A 20,458-nucleotide genomic window follows, 5' to 3' on the forward strand; every position below is an offset into this window, starting at 1 on the left:
CAGAACTACAGTATTCACCTTCAGAAACCAAACCTGTTAGAATATATAATGCTTAATTGAAGTCTACAAAACCCATGGCAAAAACTCATAGCAGATCTTGATAGGAGGCAAGATAATACCTATTTAAAGCACCATACAACATGTGTTATTTACCTAATTTTCCTCCATGTAGGAAACTACCTATGTTCTGCAACATGTACACTGAGTTACACATGTTTGTCTCACATTAAACTACTGCTGTCTTTCCTCCATGAAGTGATACCATTTAGTGAAGGTGGATGCTTAGAAATCCTGAGATTTCAGTACCATTTTTCTGGTTTCCAAACCTACTTTTTGCAGTCATGACTTAAATTTCTTCATACAAAAAAAATGGTTTTTTTTCAGCATGTGCAAGAACCTACAAATGATACCCAAACATATTGGGGTACACTAATATATTTTGAGAGTGCAGTCATGTCTCTTGGGCTTTTTAACCACCTCCCCCAAAATCTACACTCTTTCTTGCTGTATGCTGTTGCTATAATCTCATATGAGACAAGTTGGGAAATCTTCTGCAGGTTTTATTTTAAAAAGAGAATAAGTGTAAGGTTTGTTTCCATGTCTAGCTATATGCTAGTTAATTGGAGAAGCATACTGCAAGGGTGGGGGGAGTCTTCAGGGAGCATGCTAGAGTTGCATGAAAGTCAACATTAGTGAGTTTTCAGTAATATATATTCTTACAGGATTCTGTGATGCCTTCCCAGGAACCTCAGTTAGATGATAAGAATGATGAAGTTGACATTCCCACAGAAGAGAGTGATGGAAGTAAGTAATGTTTCTTTTCTCAATGTACATGTTTGGGGGTGGGGAATCAGCTAGTCTAGCCCTTATATGGTGCCATTAAATGTAAAAATCCCTACAAATTTAATTGGCAGTTTGGATCTCCCAGTTGCAGCCTGCTGCAAAGTGAGAACAACTGTGTTTGGTCCAAGACTATGGAATGGCTTTACCATGAGAAGCCCATAGTTTAATAGTAGAGTGCACACAGTAATAGAGCATACATAAGTTCCTGTGTTCAGTCCCCAGCAACTGCAAGTCTTCTGCTTGAACTGGAAATCGGCAGCCAGTCTGCGTAGTAGTATTGATTGCTTTTATTCTGCTTTGTCATTTTCTCTTGCAGTACCTTATATTCCTTCAGCCCGAAAGCATGACAATATTAAGGATGATTCTGAGGTAGGTTTTCTTAAAAGGTTTAACTGTTGGGTTTTTCTTCAGTCTATTAAGCATGCACATTTCCTTATTTCTGTCATACTTTTTCAACAATTAAATAACCTTTAATTTTGATCCTAGCAGGTTCATTAGATAGACCTGTTGCATCTCCTGTATTAGCATCATCTCTAGCAGTCTTCCTTTCTAGGGTTACAATCTCCCATTCACCTCCAGATGACACCTAACTGCAACCCCCTCCCCTGCAGTGGTGAAATCAATACAATCTGCCTGGTCCCATTTACCTCCTGTAACTTATGGTTCCTGTTTTCTAATAGCTATCCATGGGAAAGAACTGTTCCTGGAAAAACATTGGGTCTTCAGGAGTTAAAATACTGAGTGGGATGCAAATTGAGTGCCCTTGTATGGGCTTGAATGCCCATGCATGGTTCTCCTTTCATCCCTCCCAAGAATCACTATACAGATCGTTAATGTACATGGAATCATAGGACTTCCCCTGCAAAGACAGGCTCTGGTGGATTGAGCAGATGAGACCAATAATAGGTCCAATAGTCAAGAAGGTGATATCTTCCTGTCCTGTAGAGGGAAGTGAGGGGCAGGTGGAGCTCATCAACATGGGAAGGTAGCCCATCTAGGAGAAGCAAGACTCTGATTCTAAACCTCCACTGCCTTTGGAATATCTTTTTATTTGGGAGAAAAAAGGGCTAAGGAGTAAACCCTACACAAATCCAGAGTGGAGTCCCTAAGACGGTCAGATGGCACCTTGTACGCTTCCTTCCGGTAACTCCTGCACCAAGCAGATCCCAAATGCATTTCTCTTCTTTCCTTTGGACCGCATCAGCGAGACCGAGGGTGGGGGTCTTTTTGTCTGGGCAGCTCTGGACTTCCAACACACTGCCCAGGCTTGCGCCCCAGTAGGGTCACTTCTGTTTGACTTCACCCCCGGAGGCACGCTCCGTTGTCTCTTGAGACAGACAGATGCCAACAAAAATAGAATCATAGGACTGTAGAGTAGGAAGGGGGATGCAAGGGTCATCTAGTCCAACCCCTTGCAATGCAGGAATCACACCTAAGGAGTCCCTGACAGATGGCCACTTAACCTCTGTTTAAAAACCTCTGGCGAAGGATAGTTCACCACCTGAAGTAGTCCGTTCTACTGTCAAACAGCTCTTAACATCAGAAAGTTCTTCCTAATGTTTAGTTGGAATCTTCTTTCTTCTAATTTGAATCTTGGTTCTGGAGCAGCAGAAATCAAACTTGCTCCATTTCCACGTGACAACCCTTCAGATGTTTTGGAGTTACAGAAATTCTATAACTTGATGTGTTATGAGATGAGAATTGTCAAAAAATATATGCTTAAACATCTAAAAAAACTTACCCTCCCCTTTTTATAGAGGTTATCTCAACAATCTAGGACCATTCTCCCCCAACCTCCAACTAGCTGCTTGATAAGTCCAGAAACACTTTAAATAGTCTTAAAGTGCTTTCAGAACAATCACTTTTAAAAAACAAAGATGCCAGGCAATTGTTTAATAAACAGACCATCATTTGAAATGCTTCATCTTCTTTCTTCACTAGATTGGCTGTCAGTGCTAGTAATGTACACATGAGTGGCTTCTGCAGTTGACTAGACTGTCCTAATTTCTGCCCATATATTCTCTGCCTAAAGCAATCGTTTCTAAAACCCCAAGCTTAAATACAAGTTAAACATAATAATTGATTGATTTTCTTAAGAAAATCTAAGAAAAATGAGTATTTGTTGTGTTAGATGTACACATAACTGGACACGCGGTTCCCCTACCTTAATATTCTTACATTTGATCATCCCCACTGCCCTAACAAGTCATTCTAAAAAGCACATCCTGGAGATGTGTTGTGTCGCTAGTCTTATTCAGAGGAATCTTTAAGCTCTGTTCAATCTCCTGTTAATAGCAGTCAATCCTAGATCAAGACTCCTTATATAAATGCTTTCCCTAGTTCAGATCCTTGATCTGGCTAAAAGCAGAGTACCAAAAGGTCAAACCAAAATAGACAGTTAAAATGTTAAACATTGTACATATAGTTTAACTATTTTAAAGATCTGCGTTGCATTTGGTTTGGGAAATAACCCCACATTGCTTCCAATAATAATTACTCTAAAATAATCGGAAGAGGCAACTTTCATAAGTCTCTTGCTAGGGAGGGAAAATCTTTTTTTGAGGGCAAATATTTTCTTTCGGACTGAGGTCAGATTAGGGCATATTCTCAGTTGTTTATTTGATCTGGTCAGTTTCAGAGCAGTTGTATTATTATTGTATTATTATGCACAAAGCAATGAACAAAGCTAAGAATGACATCAAAAGCACCATAAAAATCTCATTACGACTATAAAGTCTTTCTCCATCTTATTGAATTTTTAGGTTTAGCATGAAGATGCGTCTTTTTAATCAGGCCTTTGGGAAAGTATAATGCTGTATTTGTGATTAGAATTTTTGCTGCGGTTTTGTGCTTACTTAAATTGTTAGACTGATTATTTTAGTATCTTAATGGTTCCTTAGGTTTTTATGGGATGTGGGTGGTGCTGTGGTCTAAACCACCAAGCCTCTTGGGCTTGCCGATTGGAAGGTTGGTGGTTCAAATCTGCGTGACGGGGTGAGCTCCCGTTTCTCTGTCCCAGCTTCTGCCAACCTAAAAGTTCGAAAGCATACCAGTGCAAGTAGATAAATAGGTACCGCTGCGGTGTAAAGGTAAATGGTGCTTCCGTGTGCTCTGGCTTCTGTCACGATGTTCAGTTGCGGCAGAAGCGGTTTGGTAATGCTGGCCACATGACCCAGAAAGCTGTCCATGGACAAATGCCGGCTCCCTCAGCCTGAAGTGAAATGAGCTCCACACCCCATTTGACTGGGGTCAAAGGTCCAGTCACCTTTAACTGGACTTAAACATCCAGGGGTCTTTTACCTTTAGCCTTTTACCTAGGTTTTTATATTTCCTTAGTTTTATTTATTTAATTGCACATTTTTTTAACCACTTTGGTGAAGGGCAGTTTGAAATCAAATCAAATTAACAGCAACATTTATGCCGAAACAGAGCACTAAGCAGCTTGCTTTAAACAGGAGTTTTTCAAAAAGCCTTAAAAGGTAGAACAGGCATAGGCAAACTCGGCCCTTCAGATGTTTTGGACTACAACTCCCATCATCCCTAGCTAACAGGACCAGTGGTCAGGAATGGTGGGAATTGTAGACTCAAAACATCTGGAGGGCAGAGTTTGAATATGCCTGAGCTAGAAGGAAGTCTGATAGATCTTCTCAGGGAGGGCATTCCAGAGTTTGGGCACCACCACTGAAAAGGCACCATCCCTTCTAAGAATGAGTCCTTTGGTGATGGATCTTTGAGGGTTATGTTTAGAGTTTGGGAATGTTCATATCAGAGAAGTGGTCTTAGAGGTAAACCAGTCCTAGGCTGTTTAGCACAGGGAAATACAGGGAAACAATGGCACTGGTACATTACTGGAGTTATACGATCTAATTGCTGAGCAGTTCTTCCGGGCAGCCTAGTCTTCTATCTCCACCACATGCTTTTAGTATCATATAGCCATCAGAGGAAAAAGCAACTGCACCTAGGAATCCTTCGATTGTTCATTGATACAGCTCCATCTAAGAGCTGCTGCCATGTATATGAAACTAAATTATCCCTTATTTGTATGAAACAAATTATCTTTTGTAAGCTACCTTGGGAGGGCATTGCCCTGAAGAGCAACATATAAGTTCTAAGAATACACAATCAAAACCGAACAGGACTGCTGAGTTTCAATCTTTCTCCCAATAGTTCAACCCTACTTTTACCAACCAATGCCTCTAGAAGCTGAAAGGTCATTCCACCAGGGGAATGGCCATTTCTAGCCTTCATCGTAGGTTTGTCAGTAGAGGAGCTGTGCAAAGCTTCCATGTAGTCCACACCACCTATGTTTCTGTAATACTGTTGTCTAGAACCTCCCAAGGGTGCACCACTTTCCTCCCAGGTATGTCAGTTCACTAATCTATCATATATAGGAGACTGCAAAAAGGTCGCAAAGAAGACTGGTAGGTTACTTATCTGTCAGTGATTATCTTCGAGTGGTCACCTCTGCGGTCACACAACATTGCCCTCCTTTCCATTGTGTGTGTTGTCCTGTGCACTGGGAAAGTTGTAGTCACTGAGAAGGAGTGTGCACACCCTCCCTTCACTGGTATTTCCCTTTTGGGGAATGGAGGAGGCAATGCCTGCTTCCTGACTAAAGCACCAGAATGTTCTTTTGAAGCACAGGTCTTGTGCACCTAGCAGTACAAAGTGCTACTCACTTTAAATACAAGCAACAGTGCTGCTGATGAGACCTCTGTGAGCAAGCTGATACTGGAGAAGAATGATTTACACTCACCTAAGACAAGTGTTGAAAATGAAAGGATATTTTTATTTATTTAAGTATGATTGAGCAAGAGCAGTATTTAGCAATTTTTAATGGTATGTTAAGCTGCCAATGTTTGTTTGTTCAAAAGGCTATGTGGTGTCTTACCTGCTTGCCTCTCCTTATAGGAGCTCAAGCCAGTTATTGATGGAATGGATGGAATTAAAATCTCTCAGGGGCTTGGTCTACAGGACTTTGATCTAATCAGAGTTATTGGACGAGGAAGCTATGCCAAAGTTCTATTAGTGCGGTTAAAAAAAAATGATCAAATTTATGCGATGAAAGTAGTGAAGAAAGAATTAGTCCACGATGATGAGGTAAGAGCTTAATTCAGCACATTACATGAAATCACAGAAGCATAGCGAAGAGAATTAATTATAAGGCGAAAATGTATGGTTGATTTGATCATAAGTTTCAACCCTCCTCAGCCGATGAACACTTAACAATTGTTGCCATTTTGGTTAGACACAGTAGGCAAGATGACTTTGGGGGGAAATCTATGGGAGATCTATTATGATATCACCCATAAAAAACCAAAACCCTTCTTCCGCAGAATTTGCATGTGGCAATTTCTTAAATGTATTTACTGCTTTTCATCGAAGGATCACAGGGCAGTTTACAATATACAATTGATGTTGTCAGAGAGGGTATTGCATCACATGTCGTTTGGCCCTTTGTTGTCTCTGAAGGTGAGCAGACCTAGGCTCAGCCAATTACAAAAGGCTACTGGTAATCCCTTGTATACTCCTGAGCTTCTAGGGAATATGCTGGCAAAGCGGTACCAAGCAGGATTGAACTCTCCACTCACCAGCTCATGAGCAGAAGATTCAATCCTCCTCTCTGCAGGGGTCTGCTTCTCCAGCATGAAACAGGACTCAGGCTATTGAACCCTTTCCACCAGCTGATGTTTCCCAGTGATGTCATCTGATTGACAGGTGGACTTGGTTTGGGGGAAATGGCCCTGCTGGCCAAGTTATACCCCCTGGCAGGCTGAGACCGGCCCACAGGCCAGAGGTTCTCTACTTGTGATTTAAATGCACATTTTTCCCACTGATGAGAAATGGAGATAACCCCAGCTGCACAGAAACAGTTACTAGATTTTTAGGTGCGTAAATACATACGTACATACATACATAATTTTATTTGTATGTCATCTTGTTTCCCAAGAAAGACAGATGTCAGCAAAAAAGCAAAACCTTTCCATAGCCAAAACCATGCTCAAGGCAACTTACAACATGCAAAATACCATATAATTACAAACAAAGCAAACGTAGTCATAAACAATAAATAAACATCAAAAAGTACACAATGAATTGAACAGTTTCCACATAAATAATATCAAAAATAAAGCTACAAAACATTCATATCAATAACTGCTACCAAAAAAAATCGATAATAGCACCCCCCCCCCCAAATACCTGAGTCCAAGAGGCTGTTCAACAGCCTCAGCTTCTGCAGCTGGAGTCAATCAAGGCCAGGTAGAAAAGAGCCTGCAAGGCAGGGAGCAGGTCTTCCAGGACTCACAACCAAGAAGTGTATTTTTAAAAAACACAGATAACTTGAATCAGGATTTGGTCAAAGTTATATGAAAGGGAGCATCCCCCTATAACAATTTTATAGAATGATTCATTCAAGAGTAAGGTGAGGATGGGAGAGAATGTGTTTTCTCTTTCTCACACACTCACCCGAACCTTAATTTTCTGATTTTTAGTGCTTCTGGAACTTTAATATTTTGCACATACAGGCAGGAAAATGTTAAATGGGTCAGGACATCAGTTTAAAGCAAATGCTTTAGTAGTGATATAAATATGTGCAAGAAGATTATAAATGTGTTTGACTGAACTTCTTGGTGTTGTCCACAGCCTGTTGTATAGCTGCCATTGTAATGATCAAATTACTCCGTTTCAGGATATTGATTGGGTGCAGACAGAAAAACATGTGTTTGAACAGGCATCCAGTAATCCGTTTTTAGTTGGCTTGCATTCCTGCTTTCAAACGACAAGTCGGTAAGTGAGCAAATCCTTATCTTCTTACAAAATTTAAGATAACTACTTTCAAGAACCTTGATGGACATGGCAATCTCTGCATATCTGTGCTAGAGCTTTGCTACCAGAGTGAACTGAAGTGAGACTTACATACTGTACAGTGGAACTTCGAGTTGTGGACGTAATCCCTCCCGGAGGCACGTCCGCAACTTGAAGCATTTGCATCCAGAAGCGCCGCGTCTGCTCATGTGCGAACGGTCAAACCCGGAAGTAACCGTTCCGGTACTTCCAGGTTGCCACGGAACGCAACTTGAAAAGACGTAACCTGAAGCGGATGCAACATGAGGTATGACTGTAGTCTTGACTCTAGGAGAGTGAATGGCATGCTGCCATTGATTATTTCTCTTTGGCCCTTGTTACCATTCTTGCTCAAAGTTTACATCTCTCTAACATCTCTGAAAGGTACTTTTCTGTGTTGTTGTTATTAAATTTATATACCACCCTTCATCCAAAGATCACATGACAATATTCAACATAAAAACACAAAAGACATGATGTAATTGGAAAAAGCAAAAAGTATTTTCAAGAATTATTCTAGTGCTAGGGGATCCTTGTTGCTCTGTGTCCTGGTCCATTGCACCAGAAAGCAGGGTTCTGTTGGTTTAACAGAGCTGACTTAGATACTAGCACATTTTATCAAACACACATGAGCAAAGCATGCATAACATTAGACACATTAGGAAGTAGAGTGTCCTTGTTAAGATACCAGGATGGAAGAACAGAAATGGAAAAAAAAGTGAAATAAAAGGCAAATGACAAGATAAGCTGTTAAAGTGTGGTGTAGTGGTTAAGAGTGGTGGACTCGTAATCTGGTGAACTGGGTTCGCATCTCCGCTCCTCCACATGCAGCTGCTGGGTGACCTTTGGATAGTCACACTTCTCTGAAGTCTCTCAGCCTCACTCACCTCACAGAGTGTTTGTTGTGGGGGAGGAAGGGAAATGAGATTGTTAGCCGCTTTGAGACTCCTTAGGGTAGTGATAAAGCAGGATATCAAATCCAAACTTTTCTTCTTCCAGAAGGGAGGGAATTTTATAAAATAAATAAAAAACATGAGGTGTAGTGGGCCATTAACAGCGGTACAGTACAGTAAACACTGCTTTATATGTCAACAGAAGTCTCTTAAACGGTTTACAAATCCCAGCGAAAAATCAACATGAGAAGTAAAATGCAAATTCCTCATTAAAAAATGAACAATGCTACTTTGGTTTGATAATGCTTCTACATTTGGAGGGAAATGGTGTGTGCGTAGTGGAGGCTGGAAAGTGTGTTTGTGTATGACTGGGAGCGCGCGCAATAATATATCTGTCTGAAGATAGTGCAGGATACTGTCATCTACCTATCCTCATTGGGATCTGTCCAAAGAGAGAGAGAGAGAACGAACGCAAGGGTTGTCATCAGAGTGAATCCAAAAGAAGATAGAGCAGGCATGCATCAGTCACAAAAGAATTTACTGGGCAAGGAGCGGTAGATGGGGGGATGCAGAGACAGGCACTAAAAGCTGGGAGTTCAAAGAGTCAGTCAGGCTCAGTGCATGCCAGCAAAACTGCTTTCCTAAAATCACACTGAGTTCTAGGCTTCAAGATCTGTCTTAGGGCAGATCCACACCATACATTTAAAAGCATATCCAATGCACATTTAAAGAACACGACTCTCCGCAAAGTATCCTGGGAACTCTTCTTTCCCCTTCACAGAGCTACAAGTCCCGACATCCTTAACAAAACTGCAGTTCCTAGTATTATACGGGGGAGAATTCATTTGCTTTAAATGTGTGTTGGGTGTGCTGTAAACATATGGTGTAGATATGCCCTTAGAAAGGTAAGAACTAACAGAAGATCTGGAAATGGTGTGGCAAAAACTAGCTACATGATTCCTCTGTTGACCCCAAATGAAGATTTTAAGATGCAGTGTGCATATTTAACGCACTTTTGAACAGGATATAAATTTGGACGATTAAAAGGCCCTTCTTAATTAATCCTCTTCTAGAATGCGCCTTGGCATTTGTGTGAGTTTTTATTTATTAATAGTGCCTTCTGTCCTTTCATTGGATGGCATCTTTATGCGTAGCACAGCTTGAAAAACAGTTTTGGGTTCTTTTGGGAGCACACTTAATAAACTCTTAGCTGCCGTCAAAGTACTAATGGATTTTTTCTTGTCTGCATGAGCTGAAATACTACTTCAGGTTTTTTACCACTTCAGCTTTTAATAGTCACACAAAACTTATTGTCAGGTTCAGGGGTTGAGACTCATCCCAGGAGACTTTGCAGTGGTGTCCAAACTTTTTTCAAAGAGGGCCAGATTTGATGAAGTGAAGGGCTGAGAGGGCTGACCAAAGGGCCATGCCTGCTTTAGGGAATCTGAGATATTCTTGGACATTCTCGGGGATTTTCCAGTTCGTATGCCTGGCACTTCTATTGATGCCTTGGTCTCATTGTACAATAGCTTCCTTGTGATCATAGGGTATTGATGGTGTTCTTTGTTATGCCTGTTTACAAATAAATAATGTGAGCAGAGGAGAGCAGGCAGGCAACCAAATGGGCTAGTCTTCAAAGATCAGCTACCCAAGAACTCACCTGCTTGAAGCTGGCTGTTAAAAGGCAGCCTTGAAGAACTGCAAGGATGTGCTGCTTGCCAGCTAGCTGTAAAACGTAGCCTCATTTCTTTGGCCATAATTAAACCGCAAAGCTGTTTCAGTTCCTGTCCCTCCCTGCCCAGGTTTGATACAGATCCCAGCTATCGTAGACCCCTAATCAATCACCTTCAGTGATCAAATGATACTAAAGCTGAAAGGTAAAGGGCCATTTTGCTTAACCGCATAGCATACTTACAGCAATATTTTAAAAGCTTTCATCGGTTGCCATGGTTGTAGAAGTACTTGATAGGGTATTGTCTTGAGAATATGTGGAAGTTCTGTGTGGCTGTCTAGACAGAGATTGTGTTCAAATTGGATGTACAGGGCATAACAAAAATATAATTCACAGCTGGAGGTGTTCACAGCATTACAGATGCATCTCACTATTTTTTGGCCTGCACAAATCTGGAGTGGAGTCGCTAAGACGGTTGGATGGTGCCTTATATGTCTCCTTCCGACAACTCCTGCAGCCAAGCTGGTTCCAAACTTATTCCTCTGCTTTCCTTTGCACCATATCAGCAAGCCTGAGAGGGGGATCTGGTTGTCTGAGCACTGAATTCTGACGTTCAGTGCTCCAAAAATTTACTGAGCAGGATAAAATAATTGCAATGTCCCGTGGCTTAAATTCCATTAACACCTCACCCACCCCCAAACCCACCCCCAATTGAGGGCACCATACCCAACTTAAAATAAAAGAAAGTTGACCACCTGCCTCTCCAGATGTGAAAGTCTGAATGTCACAGTTCTGAAGTCAGTGTGTGCATGTGTCCATGAAAATGAAGCATTTTGGAGTGGATGGGTTTGGGATTTGTCCCATTTCTACTAGTACACTGATTACAAAAGACAGCAAGGAGATTTTACACGAGAACAAGTATAGCCCACCCTTCTGAGAGGAGAGGCCATCATTCATTCATTCATTCATTCGTTTGTTTGTTTGTTTACTTCTGTAAACGTATATCCTGCCCTTCCTCCTAAAGGGATCTCAAGGTGGCTAACAGATATATATTTCTGACAATGCAGAAATACCAATAAAAGCTTTCAAAACAACCAAAGTAAAATAGCAAAATCAGTGGAAAGATTCTTAAACTCCAAAGTCTTGGCACAATAATGAAGGCCCAGGAGGATATGCTCTCTCATCAAGATCAAACCATCCTACCTGCCTTTTATCAGTTTTCCTATCTTCCATACTTTCTGGACTTAAAAATGGTATTCTGCCCCCAGGTCTGGATTTATTGATCATAAATAAGTGTAAGGGACAGCTATTTCATATGCCATCAACAATACAACCTGAAGTCTTGATATGGCCCAAAATAAAATGAATGTATTCCTATATATGTTGCTTTTATGCCATAATATTTCTTAAACAGGAGACAATGTTTTTCAATAGTAAGACACTAAATAGACTAACAGCATACTGTTGGAGTGTGTTCCACAAAAGTGAAATAAGAGGGTTGGTGAACTGATAATTGTCTTCTGTAATTAGAATGTTACATGACTGCTTAATGCTGATTGGCTTGTGTGGGCAATTTCCTCAAGCCAGATAATCAGAACTTGCATGTTATACTTTCAGGTTGTTTCTTGTTATAGAGTACGTGAATGGGGGCGACCTCATGTTTCATATGCAACGGCAAAGAAAACTCCCTGAAGAACATGCAAGGTATTTTAAGTGGCAGCTAAAAATGCATTGTTATCTTTTTGCAGGTGCCAACAACTTGTTTAAATCAGCTTAGTTCCACTGAAGTTGTAAGTGTATTGTTAATGCTTTCGGCAATGTATGGGTTGCCTTAAAGAGTTCTACTTCGCAGGCAAAACGTTGATCTCCCAATTCTAGAGTCTGGGTGCAATCCCTTGGCTCCTATTACCTGGAGTTCTTTTCTGCTGAACTTCTGTGAGATTTCTTATGCTCTCTTGTTGCCTGTTTGTTATATTGCCCTTTAATCTTTCTAAATGTGGCAAGGTTGGTGCCACAAGCACATATGAAACCAATTTTGCTGTGGAGGCCGGTCCATTAGGACAAATGAGACACTGCCCCACCAAGCTCATTCTGCCCTCAGTCAGCCCTAGCCTGCTCACCTTTGCCCTGGAAGAGCTCAGCAGGCTGAAGGAGGATGGGGACAAAACTAGAATTAGTTTGGGCAGGGCACACCTTTATCGGCACAACCAGACGCCTTCATCTGCCCCAGCTGCAACAAAATATGTCTTTCCTGTATTGGTCTCTATAGCCACAGCAGGCACTGTAACTCCAGTGATTTGACTTCACCCCCGAAGGGGCACTCTTCCATTGTCTCCTGAGACAGACGGATGCCAGCATGTCACTGGCTCTGGCTTCACCTACTGCTCTGGCTCACCTCCTACCACCCAACAATTCTCAATGGGTGACAGCCACCACTGATATAAGAGTTATCAAAAAAGCATGGCATCCTGTTTGGGCTTTGATTTAAAGTGAGATACTGGTTTAAACACTTAGCATATGAGCTTCTGAATCAAAACAAGATTAGTGTAGATGCTCCTCACATTCGGACTGGGGAGTGTATTTTTTTTTTAAAAAAATGCATTTTATTAACACTGCTCTTAAAAGTCACTGTTTCATTTAAGGTTCTATGCTGCTGAAATCTGTATTGCTCTCAACTTCCTACATGAGAGAGGCATAATCTACAGAGATTTAAAATTAGACAATGTTCTCCTGGATGCAGAGGGTCATATCAAGTTAACAGACTACGGTATGTGCAAGGTAAGTTTACTCTTCAAGCCTTTGGGCTTTTTTCATCATAGTGTGTTTTTTTTAAAAAAGCAGAATTGATTATACTAGGAGGAATTTGAGAAATGTTCTCGCACTTTTTTTCCATTGAAGTAACTATCAGGCACATTACTGGTCTTTGCAGAAGACTTTCCCTGTGTCTTTGTACTTCCTTCTAGCTGCAGTGCAGTTCCACTTCTGGGAAGGGTGCATACATAGGCCAGTCCCAGCCTTTCCCACAGCCCCTTAGAAGCATGAGTGACGCCTTATTATTTTCTGCTGTTCCTCTATCAAGCAACACACCCTCCCTCAATTTACTCTATTTAGGGTGCCTCCATAGCGCATCAGGAAGCCACTGTGTAGATGTTCTTAGCATGAGAATGGAAGGCAAAAGAAAAATTAGCTGAAAATACTGAAGGTAAACAAGAACTGTGCATGGTGTAGATAAAATGGAGAAGTTTCTCAGACACATAATACTAGATCTCAGGATCATCTATTGACACTGATTAACAGAAGATTGTGGATAGTTAGAAAATAGTAGTACATTACGTAGTACATAATGCACTAGGGGAAAATTAAAACTTCCAGTTTAGAAGACTAGAAGAGATGTCTACCAATGGCTACTAGTTGTGATGGCTGTGTGGAACTGCCATTCCCCTGCAGTTGTGATGGCTGTGTGGAACTGCCATTCCCCTGCATGGAATTCTGTGCACTCACCTATTGCTACCAGGCTAGTGCTTAAATAACAATGGCTATATAAATAAATTCTTCAGAGTAACAGCTTCAGTTGCATTAAGTGGTATGTGTGAATTGCTTTTACTTACTTTGCCAAACCTTTATTAGTCATTACAAGTATAGGCCATCATAAACAATAATAAAATATCCATATACAGTGGTACCTTACAGACGCTTCAAGTTACAGACGCTTCAGGTTACAGACTCCACTAACCAGAAATAGTACCTTGGGTTAAGAACTTTGCTTCAAGATGAGAACAGAAATCGCGCAGCGGCGGTGCAGCGGCAGCGGGAGGCCCCATTAGCTAAAGTGGTACCTCAGGTTACCTCAGTTTAAGAACAGTTTCAGGTTAAGAACGGACCTCCGGAACGAATTAAGTTCTTAACCCGAGGTACCACTGTATAAAGTTTTAAAATACATACAAATAAACAGCCATGTAAAATATATAATGTGTGAAATGCTGAATTTTTCAGGTTTTGTGGAGGAGTCCTGGGAGTGTGGCATCTCCTGCTCCTGACTAAAAGGAAATTTCGGAAGGTCGTGTTTCTTTCGTACATAAACTGTTGTGTTTTATTTCTGCAGGAAGGATTGGGCCCTGGTGACACTACAAGCACTTTCTGTGGAACACCAAATTACATTGCACCAGAGATTCTACGAGGAGAAGAGTACGGTGAGTTGTTATGCAGTGTGTATAATGATTTAATTGCTGCAAGTCATTAAAGTTCTAATTTCAAGAAGCTATTGATGTGCTACTTATTTATTTATGTGTATGTCTTTCCCCTAATAACTAGATGCCAGGGTAATAGCAGGGTTTGTATGTTACTTACTTTTTCATGTGAAGGAAAATGTTGAGTTCTTTTTAAAATATGCATTGTTCAGAAGAATTATAAGACTGGCTCAGTACTCTGTGCATGGAGACCAGGTAGCAAAACTCAAATGAAGTTTAAAAAAGAAGAAGTTTGCCGTCATCCTCTGTGGTTCAAGATGTAATGGCATGTAAGCTAACAAAGAGCAAAATTTACAGCAGCACAGAACAGCTAAAGGTCGAGTGATGTTTTCCCTCCTGCCACATTGCTGTTCTGTGCTGCTGTAAATTTTGCTCTTCCTTAGTTTTGTGATTTTATTTTATGATTTTAATACAATATATTAATGTAGCGTTGTATCCAATTTTAATCTTACTCAGAGTAAACCCATAGAAGGTAATGTACACGACTAACTTAAATCCATTAATTTCAGTGCTCTGAGTAGGACTAACTTTGGATACAACACACAATATATATTTAGTGAGGAATGTAAGTATAAATAACAAAGGCAATATTAACTTTTTTGCTGTTTGTGTTTGGCTTTATTTTCACAGAGGGCACAAAGTGCTCAGTGATTTGTAAATGACACAACAGAAATGAGTACAAACAAGGATATGAAATGATGCTTGAATGTATGTGCTGCTTGAACGTATAAATCTCAAATATTTTTACAGGGTTCAGTGTGGATTGGTGGGCACTTGGTGTCCTAATGTTTGAAATGATGGCAGGAAGATCTCCCTTTGATATTATTACAGACAATCCAGATATGAACACTGAAGATTACCTCTTCCAAGGTATTGCTGTTTAATTTTGTATGTATGTCTTGGATTTATATCACATGCTGAAAGTCAGTGGCTCTCCAGGATCTTGTACGTCACCAACTACCTGAACCATGGTTGCTTCTTGGGCAGGCTTCCTCAACCTTGGCCCTCCAGATGTTTTTGGCCTACAACTCCCATGATCCCTAGCTAGCAGTGCCAGTGGTCAGGGATGATGGGAATTGTAGTCTCAAAGCATCTGGAGGGCCGAGGTTGAGGAAGCCTGTTCTTGGGCATTCTGAGACAATATAATGGAATAGCACTTTGAGTTTTATAAGTGGCCTGTATGAGCTAGTGGGATTTGCCAGTCAGGACAATTTAATAATTCTGCATACTTACTAATTAGCGGGGTTTATCTACTGTTGTCCCATTACTATAGAACATCTGTTTAGAACTTGATCTTCTCTTAAAGTGCTCCCCAAATCCGCTCACCAATAGAGGACACCCCTTCCCCAAGTTCTCTGGTAATTGCAAAGGTTGTTAAAGGAGGAGAACTGTCTGGATTTGCAGAAGGCATAAATGGTGCCACATCTGCAAAGTCTTTGCTGGAACTTAAACAATCCAGGCTTCTGTCATACAGAGAACTTGGGAAATGGTAACAATCACTTGCAAATCCCCATCCACACCTCCACAAACTGAAGAGGCAAAAGACTTGGGCCATTTCTTGTCTTCTAGAAAGCCCCACAAGAGGTAAAACAATATTCTGTCCCATCTCATAATCCTCTGGTACATGTAGAGGAGAGGGAGAATAGCTTATTTTAATCCACTTTCTCCATACCATGCATGAAGTTATACACCTTGATCGTGCCCACCCTTAACTTTTTTTAGAAAACCAGAAAGCCCCAAATGTTGCAACATATCTTCATAGGGAAGTGGTTTCAGCCTCTTAATTGTTTTAGTTGTCCTTTCCTGAACCTTTTAGGTCTTTACAATATTATTTCTGAGGTGTGCCAACCAGAACTGTACACAGGTGTTGTTGTACCATGTTTTGTATAACAGCATTATGAAACTGGCAGTTTTATTTTCAATCCCTAATGATCCTTGACATGGAATTCACCTTTTTCACAGTTGCTGCACACTGGGTCAATATCTGTGTTAACAAATATACTTTGTCTCTAAATTTCACAAAACAGAATCACAAACTTTCAAAACCATGCCCACTTACTGTAAACTTCTATTTGTTTCACTCCAATTTCTGCTTTCCTGTTAGAGGCAAGCTTTCCTCTCAGTGCTGAATAATCTGCTCATTCCTGGACTGTTTAGTAAGAATTATGGTACTGTATCAGAGAATAACATCTCTCTTTTTTTAATTAAAAAATCTCCTTTTAACAGTTATCCTTGAAAAACCAATCCGAATTCCAAGATTCCTTTCTGTGAAGGCATCCCATGTCCTGAAAGGATTTTTAAATAAGGTAAATTCTGCACACCTGATCTTTTGTTCTATTCTTGTTTGTTCAAAACCACTTATTTGACTGATTTCTCTCTGCTTCCTCTATTAGCCCCGGAACAGCCATTCTTCTCTGGTTGGCATGGAATATATCCACGTGATGGATTGTGTTCAATAGTTTGCTTAAGGCAAGGCATGTGACTAACTGAACTGTTGGAGGTCTCTCTTTTCCTTAGTCTTCTCCTTCAGTTCAGCTCTTGCCTGAAGCAGATGTTGTCATCCTCTCCCTCCTTTTCAGCTTTGTGCTCAGGTTCCTGTGAACTTCATCTTCCATCTTTTCCTGTATTTCACTGCTTCCTTTTCTTCAGCCCCTTTTCCCTGTTTGTTCAGCTCCATAAAAAAAAGAAGCAGCATTCCTTGTACTGGCCTTTTCTTCTTCTTTCTCACTGGGAGTTTCTGAGCCACTTTTCAAAGGCAGCCCCATGTAGCATGTGTTACAGTAATACAAACAGCATGTAACTGTGGCCAAATAAGACACCTCAAGGAATGGTCGCAGCTGGTGCACTAGCTTTAGCTGTGGAAATGCACTCCTGGCCGCCGCAGAGACCTGGTGACACCAAACCCCAACACTCTGGGCAAGTGTCTTCATGTAAATATTAAATCGCATGGGGAACAGAACAGAACCCTGAGGGACCTTGGAGGCCAATGGCCAAGGCATCAAACAGAATTCTCCCAGCACCACCTTCTGAGTACAACTATCCATGAATGAACAGAGCCACAGAGCTTTATCAAAATTGTCTTAATCTCACAGATTTATTACTGATGTCTCTCTTGACATGGTGCTGCTCATTGGCCATTCTTTTTTTGCCAGTGCAAAGACTAGAAGAACAAGCAATAAGCTGGCCTTTGTTTCTACTTCAAGGCAAACTTTTTTTGGCATAGGAAGAACTAATAGACCTTTTGTCAGTTTTAAAAGCCTTTTTCCTCCTTTCATCCTCAAAGACTTTCCTGTCGCTCCAGGGTTTACAGATCCAACAAACTGGTCTGGACCAGAATCCAGTTCTCAAGGCACAAGCCATTTTCTTGCTTCAAGACCAGCAACATCAGCCAATCCACGTCAGGCAAACGACTTCTGATGCCCAGATTTTTATTCAGATGGCTGTCTCTACTCTTCTTACATTGCCCTTTTAACTCTTTTGTAAGGTCTGTTTTTTACACTTGTAAAGAATTGGAGCTTCCCTCCCACTGGAAAAGAGGTGGCCAGTCATGTTCTCCATTGTTTTCCTTCTGGAGTAATTTTGAGGTTTTCTTGTTCAGCCTGCGCTCTCTCTCAGGGTCTGGCCTTTTGTAGCTTGGCTATGGACAGAACTGGAAGTGGATCTATCTATCATCTATCTCTCTATCTCTCTATCTATCTATCTATCTATCTATCTATCTATCATCTATCATCTATATCTCTGTCTATCTCCATCCAACAGTTCAGCTAGTCACATGCCCTTGCCTTAAGCAAATCATAGAACGCAACCCATGACGTAGCTGTATCCCTACGCCAACCTAGAAGGTTCATTCATGGTAAGTGACCAGTGTGTCTTTCCCTCTCATAATTATAATTGCTTTGAGCATTTTAAATGTTGTTGTTTTTTAACAGGAAGCTGTTTTTAGTGTCACAATTATGGACATTGTGCAAATGGATATGATTTTCTCCAAATTTCACAAAGTAGAATCCTAAGTAAAATGAGAGTAGTAAAATATAATGTCTAAAATTACTGAGCAAGTCTTATAACCCTTATCAGTAAGCATGCGATTCAGTAGGCAGTTAGATACGGTGTGTGACCCTAAGCCTGCTGATCCACAAGCAGTTCTCAATAAATTCAGTGGGACTTTCTAAGCATGATTAGGGCTGTACCCATAGCTAATTTAATGAAAAAGATACATTTACTTAGGTAATTCTAGCAGTTTTCTTTGAAAAGAGTAGGTGATAAAATAAGACCAAAGTTTTCTTAATCATAAATGGTACCAAAAGAGCTTCTCTCCCAATACAAATACCAGCTTTGGAGGGGTGAATTTCATAAGAACTGCAGCCTGTCTGTGTTGGGGGAATAAACTCCTTTCACTATGGCCCTAATGCTGAGTGGGCCCTCTAGTGCATATGTGGGGAACCTGTGGCCCTCCAGATGTTAATGAACTACAACTCCCATCAGCCCCTGCAGGCATGACCAATGGCCAGAGATAATGGGAGTTGTAGTTCAGCAACATCTGGAGGGCCAAATGTTTTCTACACCTGCTCTAGTGGTTGCTAGTTGTGATTTTTATTTTTTAATGCTAATTATATTTCACAGCAGTTGTAGTTTGGCTCTACATATTTGTACTTCTTGTACTTGTAGCTGTTGTTTATATCATGGACAAAATTAATTTTGTTCTTGCCTCTAGGATCCCAAAGAGAGGCTTGGCTGCCAACCACAAACTGGATTTTCTGATATCAAGTCTCATACATTCTTTCGCAGCATAGACTGGGATCTGGTAAAGTTCAATTTCATATGTAACCCATTGTGGTGGTTCTTAGTTTAAAGTATTGATGCAAGCCAATATCACACTTAGCAAGTACTCTGTCAAAAATCTACAAGAAAATACAAACAAAAATCTACAAGACTCAAGGCAGGGTGCAGACGAAAATGTCTTGCAAACTTTAGAAGGAGCTGTTTATAATGTTCTGACAGCTACCCCATTCTACTGTTAAACTGCTTAGGGAACTTAAATAAAAGGTCTGGAATAGTTAAACTTAACTTGATATAAACAGATGGACTCTAGGCTCTAAGATACCAAATGTTATGCTAACTGTTGGAATATCTTAGCAAAAATTAATTCCAGGTGGGTAGCACAAATTTATTACGGTGTAAGCCTTCATTGGCTTGAGTCCGCTTCATCAGGTACACTGCAAATACAGCAGAAGCAGCATTTGGGTGAGAGATGGTTTGTAATGGGAACCAATTTAGAGCAGAGAAACACACAGACTTCACCACATCCAGCAGATGTCTTTCCCAGGACATAGATTTTATATAGGCCTGCAGCAAACCTGGCCTGTTTTCCTAGCTTCCCCACAATGAAGAGGACCAGAGATGTGCATTATGAAAAACAACAAACCCAAAGGGTTCTTAAGTTTCTGTCTCTTTATCCCCATTTCAGCTGGAAAAGAAGCAGGCAACCCCTCCATTTCAGCCTCAGATCACAGACGATTATGGTCTGGATAACTTTGATACCCAGTTCACCAGCGAACCTGTGCAGCTAACTCCAGATGATGAGTATGTTCTAATGTTGTTAAGCATGCTTTATAAGAAATGTATATTATGCAGGTCTTTAGACGTTATCAGATCTGATTTTGTGTGGACTGAATAGCTACTAAACCTGGTTATGCTCCTCATCAAAATAAAAGAGTGATAGAGAGCTTTTGTTGCATTTACAGGCAGTCAAAAACTAAGAAACCAAGGTGATAGTGTAGAAGAGACAACAGGGCATGGGACCAAGGGAAAGAGACTTCTGTTTTGGCAGCCATATACACTTCCATTTAAAAAAAATTAAGCAAATGTTCACTATGTAGAAAGGTAGCATATAATTTCCACATATTGCATCACTTCATGTTCCCTGGTTTTCTAACATTGAGAATGAAAAATGTACGTTT

At 40.7% G+C, this 20,458-nt stretch overlaps 1 protein-coding gene across 5 annotated transcripts in view; it reads left to right on the plus strand.

Moving 5' to 3' along the window:
- PRKCZ (protein kinase C zeta) overlaps nucleotides 1-20,458 on the plus strand; it is a 93,110-nt gene that overhangs the window by 65,052 nt on the left and 7,600 nt on the right. For 4 of the 5 annotated variants that reach the window (XM_083454008.1, XM_083454011.1, XM_083454009.1 and 1 more), the window contains 11 exons: nucleotides 723-804; nucleotides 1,160-1,212; nucleotides 5,755-5,943; nucleotides 7,535-7,632; nucleotides 11,872-11,958; nucleotides 12,897-13,032; nucleotides 14,357-14,444; nucleotides 15,252-15,371; nucleotides 16,728-16,807; nucleotides 19,213-19,302; nucleotides 19,966-20,081. In XM_083454008.1, the coding sequence (XP_083310134.1) occupies nucleotides 723-804; nucleotides 1,160-1,212; nucleotides 5,755-5,943; nucleotides 7,535-7,632; nucleotides 11,872-11,958; nucleotides 12,897-13,032; nucleotides 14,357-14,444; nucleotides 15,252-15,371; nucleotides 16,728-16,807; nucleotides 19,213-19,302; nucleotides 19,966-20,081 (1,139 nt within the window). The remainder of the gene's footprint in view (nucleotides 1-722; nucleotides 805-1,159; nucleotides 1,213-5,754; nucleotides 5,944-7,534; nucleotides 7,633-11,871; nucleotides 11,959-12,896; nucleotides 13,033-14,356; nucleotides 14,445-15,251; nucleotides 15,372-16,727; nucleotides 16,808-19,212; nucleotides 19,303-19,965; nucleotides 20,082-20,458) is intronic. The other variant, XM_083454010.1, reaches the window with a different exon arrangement.

This window comes from Podarcis tiliguerta, assembly GCF_965153285.1.
Source record: "Podarcis tiliguerta genome assembly, chromosome: 8".
In the NCBI taxonomy this organism is placed as follows: Eukaryota; Metazoa; Chordata; class Lepidosauria; order Squamata; family Lacertidae; genus Podarcis; species Podarcis tiliguerta.